This window comes from Petaurus breviceps, unplaced genomic scaffold (genome assembly GCF_028583685.1).
Source record: "Petaurus breviceps papuanus isolate PSGF00001 unplaced genomic scaffold, PetGlider_PUasm1.0 523, whole genome shotgun sequence".
NCBI lineage: Eukaryota > Metazoa > Chordata > Mammalia > Diprotodontia > Petauridae > Petaurus > Petaurus breviceps.
The window spans coordinates 3829206-3833748 of record NW_027186356.1 but is presented as its reverse complement, the minus strand read 5'-3'; the positions used below and the strand labels follow the sequence as shown (position 1 = coordinate 3833748).

The window sequence follows — 4543 nt, the reverse complement described above, 5'->3', positions numbered from 1 at the left end:
AGTCAAGGTGACTCTACAGGGAGGGAAGTAAAGTATAAGCTGGGAAGTTAGGAAGAGGCAAGGTTGTAAAAAGCTTTAAAAGTCAAAGAGAAGATTTTATATTTGATCCAAGGGGGTAATAGAGATCCACTGAACTTTATTGAAGGAAGGGGATGTCAGACCTGCCCTTTGGAAGGGAGAGTTTAGGGCTGGATAAGTGGATCTGAGAGTCATCTTCATGGAGATTATTGAATCAACGGGAGCCAGTGAAATCACCAAGGGAAATAGCATAGAAGAAAGAGAGAAGAAGGCCCAGTACAGCCTTGGGGAACATCCAAGTAGACGTGATCTGGACAAAGATCCAGCAATTAGACTGAAAAGACCAAGACTTCTGGGACACACCATATTGTGCATGTGTGTTTCTTAACACCCTATGAGATTGTAAGAGCCATGAAGTTTCGACCTTGTAGAGTATCTCCTTACTAGTGCTCTGCACACAGTAAATGCTTAATTATGTTTAAAGAAAGGAAATAACACTGATTAAGGACCTGTTGAAGGGGACACCAACCATCCAGAGCAAGTCAGGTCAGGCATCTAGGAGAGAGGAGTAGCGGAGAAGGTAATTAACAGCATTAAAGGTTGCAGAGAGGTCAAGAAAGATGAAAAGGCCATTAGATTTGTCAAGGAAGGCTTCGTTGATAACTTTGGATAAAGTAATTTCAGTTGAATTATTAGGTTGGAAGCCAAGTTGCAGAGTTTAGAAAAGAGTAAGAGGAAAGGAAAAAGAGAAGTGGAAAGAGATTCTTGGGTCAACTAATCCAAGCCAGAATAAGGATGCTGGGATAGTGGAGTCAGAAGATTCTAAGTTACAGTTCTAGGTCTACCACTAACTAGCTGAGTAGTTGTACAAGTCAATTCTCTACTTTCTCATCTTAAATAATCATGATGCCTGTGCTAATCTTGATGTAGAGGCAAGTGAGAGGGAGTAACATCTACCTTGATCCTTGGAAGGGTTCATTTGATATGGTTTAAACATAACAGTTTCTATCTTACTTGTCTTTTGGAGGGACCTTTCGAATGACAGAACACTGGAGTCATCTCATTTCTGCCACTGACTATATGGCTCTGGACAAATCATTCTTTCTTCAAGGGGCTTCAAAGGTCATCTAGCCCAAACTGTACAGAATCGCCAATAAGTGTTCATCTAGCCTCACCTTCAGAGGTAGTCAATTTTGCATTTCGACAGCTATGATTGTTAAAAAGTTCCTTCCTGGGGCCGGCTAGGTGACACAGTGAATAGAAAGCACAGGCCCTGGAGTCAGGAGGACTTGAGTTCAAATCCAGCCTCAGACACTTAACACAAAACTAGCCCTGTGACCTTGGGCAAGTCACTTAACCCCAATTGCCCTACCTTCCCCCCTCCAAAGAGCAAAAAAAAAAATTTTTTTTCCTTCTTATATCAGTTATTCAATCAAACCGAAAATCAGCCCCCTCTGTAATTTCTACCCATTTTCCCAGTTTTGCCCTCTGGGACCAAGCAAAAGGAATCTTTCCTTATGATAGCTCACCTTCTTTCTCACCCTTCCTTCCAGTTCTCTTTCTGGAGGTGATAGCATTTTTCATCATGGTTCCTTTGGAACTGTCGGATCAGTTAGCTACTAAGTCTTTCACACTTGATATGATAGCCCTTTCAACAACTGAAAATACCTGTTATGTTCCCCACCCCCATCCTCAGGTCTTCCCCTCTCCAGGCTAAAACATCCCTAATTTCTTCTTTGATGCTGGACTAGAGTTTATTGAAAAGGGGGATGACATGGCCGCACCTGAGCTTTAGGAAAAGTAATCCCACAGTTGAGTTGAGGGGGGACTGGAGCCAATGATGAAAAGATTCTGGAAACTGTCGAGAAGATAGAGGTGAACTTCAGTGAAGAGGCAATGGAGTTACCGATAATTTCTGACCAGTTGGGGAAATGAACAGACCCTAATTGGAGAAAGGATCTAGTGGGGTTTAGGAAATAGAATAGAGGACGGTGCCATCGTCCAAGCCCAAGTAATGAGGGCCTGGCTGGAGTGGGGAGCAGCAGGAGACAGAATCCCTCTCCTCAATTCAATAATCTTTAAAGTGCCTACTGTGGGAAAAATAACTTGACCTAAAATAGAAGATGCTGAACGCAAACATTTAATAGCTGTGTGACCCCGGACAAATCCTTTAACCTCTCTGGGAAAGATTCCCACGTCCGTAAAGCAGCAGCACCTACGCGCCCACAGCGCTTCGATAATGTAGATAAGGTAAAGTAAGATAATGTAGATAATGCTCGGAAGCAGCCCCTGCCCCTGAGGGTCTAGGACTCTCCCACCAGGTACTGCAGGTCTAGCAGATGAAGTACTAAGGTCATTCCCGGCCCCGAGGCTTTGCACGCCTGCCCGTCCCTGGCGCCCCGGACTCCCAGGGTCCCTAGCCGCAGGTGAGGATTTCCCGCCCCCGCGACTCCCCTCCTCCCGAGACTAGAGGAGGGGGCGGGGAGCAAGGCGAAAGCCGGGAAAGCCCTGGCGCGGTGGGGGCGGAGGGGGGGGACCCGTATACGTCACGCTGACGCGACGCCCCGGCTCGCCGCGGCAGGCTTCGCTTGTTGACACCGTTGCCCAGGGAGCCGGGGAGGGGCGGGGGGAGCCGAGAGGAGGCGGGGCCCAGGTTGGAGCTCCGGGCTCTGGTCCGCAGCCGTAGCGGCCGCGGCCGCCGCCGGCTTATATACTGCGGCTAAATTTAGGCTGAGCCCGGAGCTCGTCCCCATCCGGGACGCGTTTCCGCCGCCGCTGCCATTGGCCCGGCCCGCCGCACGCCGCGTTATAAGGCTCGGGCGGGCCCCGGGGCCGCCACTCACAGCCTTGTCAGCCCCCAGTCTAGCCCAGCCCGTCATTCTGTCGGTCAGTGAGTCCGGCTCGGCGCGCGCGCGCCTGTCAGTCAGTCCTCCCTCCAGCCGGTGACAGCGGCAGCGGGGCAGCACCCGCACACACTCTCGCTCCCCTCCTTGCTCCCTCCCGCCCACAAGTTGGGCCATCAGTCTCCGTTCATTAGTCCGTCCGTCCGTCCCCCCCGGGCGCCCGGCGGCCATGGCGCTGAGCGAGCCCATCCTGCCTTCCTTCGCCACGTTCGCCAGCCCGTGCCGGGAGCGCGGCTTCCAGGAGGTGAGTGAGCGCCCCGCGCCCCCACCGCGCCCCGCGCCCCCTCCACTCCCCGACCCCAGCCTCACCGGCCCTCTCTGTGTCTCCCTCCCGCAGCGCTGGCCCCGCACCGAGCCCGAGCCCGGCGGCGCCGACGAGGACCTCAACAGTGTGCTCGACTTCATCCTCTCCATGGGGCTGGACGGGCTCGGCCCCGAGGGCGCCGCGGCCCCCGAGCCCTCGGCCGCCTTCTACCCGCCACCGCCTCCAGGCTGCTACCCGGAGCCCCCAGCAGCCGCGGCCCCACCGCAGCAGCAGCAGCAGCAGCAGCCGCCCCCCTACGGGCTGGCGGCGGCGCCCGAGCCCCAGCCGGCCCCTGCCCCGGGCGCGCTGCAGGGCCGCTTCCTGCTGGCCCAGTCCGCCTTTGGGGCCTTCGCCGACGGCATCAAGGCTGAGCCCGAGCTGGACGGCGGCGCCTTCGCGGCCGCCCTGGGCCGGCCCCCGCGCTGCGTGAAGCGGGAGGGCGGCGGGGCCTGCATGCTGGGCCCGGGGCCCGGCCCCGACACGCCCCCGCTCAGCCCCGACGGTCGCAGCCCGCTTCAGGACGCCCACCCGCGGCTGGCCGCGCCACGCCCCTTCGGGCCCCCGGGCGCCTTCGGCCCGGCCGCCGCCGCCTTCCCGGGGCCACCCCAGCTGCACTACCCGGCCGGCCCCTTCGGGCTCTTCGATGAGGGCCTGGGTCTGGCGGCCGCAGCCGCCGCGGGGCCCGCAGCCCGAGGGCTGCTCACGCCCCCCTCGTCGCCCCTGGAGCTGCTGGAGCCCAAGCCCAAGCGCGGCCGGCGCTCGTGGCCCCGCAAGCGGACGGCCACGCACACGTGCAGCTACGCGGGCTGCGGGAAAACGTACACCAAGAGCTCGCACCTCAAGGCGCACCTGCGCACTCACACAGGTAGGTGCAGGCAGGCCAGGGCTGGGGGCGCCGAGGGGGCGTGTGCATGCTCTCTAGGAGCCTCTGGGACCGTTCTTAGGGATCCCCCCCACACACACACGCACACACGCCCTCTGTAGGAACTGTAAGGGGGCGGGGGGTGGGGGAGAAATGGACATCTCTTAAACATAGAATGAATATCCCCCCACTGGGGAGGGGAAATCAGGTGTGTCGGGGTGGGCACGGGGTACTGAGGTACCTGGACACGAAAGTTTGCCCATTGAGGAGAGCAGGGCTGCAGAGAGGGCAGGGACAGGAATAGATCTGTCCCAGGTATGTGACCCTGTCACTTGAGCCACTGTCATGAAAGGCTCTGGAGAGGCTGGGGGTAGCCCAGGACCGGAGTGGGGTGATGCGCTGTTTACTGTGCTGCGTCTCTTCCCCTAACTCTAATGGCAGTTCACGTTGGGGGGG

The 4543-nt window shown here is 57.2% G+C and overlaps 1 protein-coding gene across 1 annotated transcript in view; it reads left to right on the top strand.

Annotated features, from left to right (window-relative positions):
- The first annotated feature begins 2858 nt into the window (after positions 1 to 2858).
- KLF2 (KLF transcription factor 2) overlaps positions 2859 to 4543 on the top strand; it is a 2485-nt gene continuing 800 nt past the window's right edge. Inside the window, exons 1-2 of the mRNA XM_069102121.1 lie at positions 2859 to 3165; positions 3259 to 4090. Coding sequence (XP_068958222.1) covers positions 3091 to 3165; positions 3259 to 4090 — 907 coding nt within the window. The 5' untranslated portion in view covers positions 2859 to 3090. The remainder of the gene's footprint in view (positions 3166 to 3258; positions 4091 to 4543) is intronic.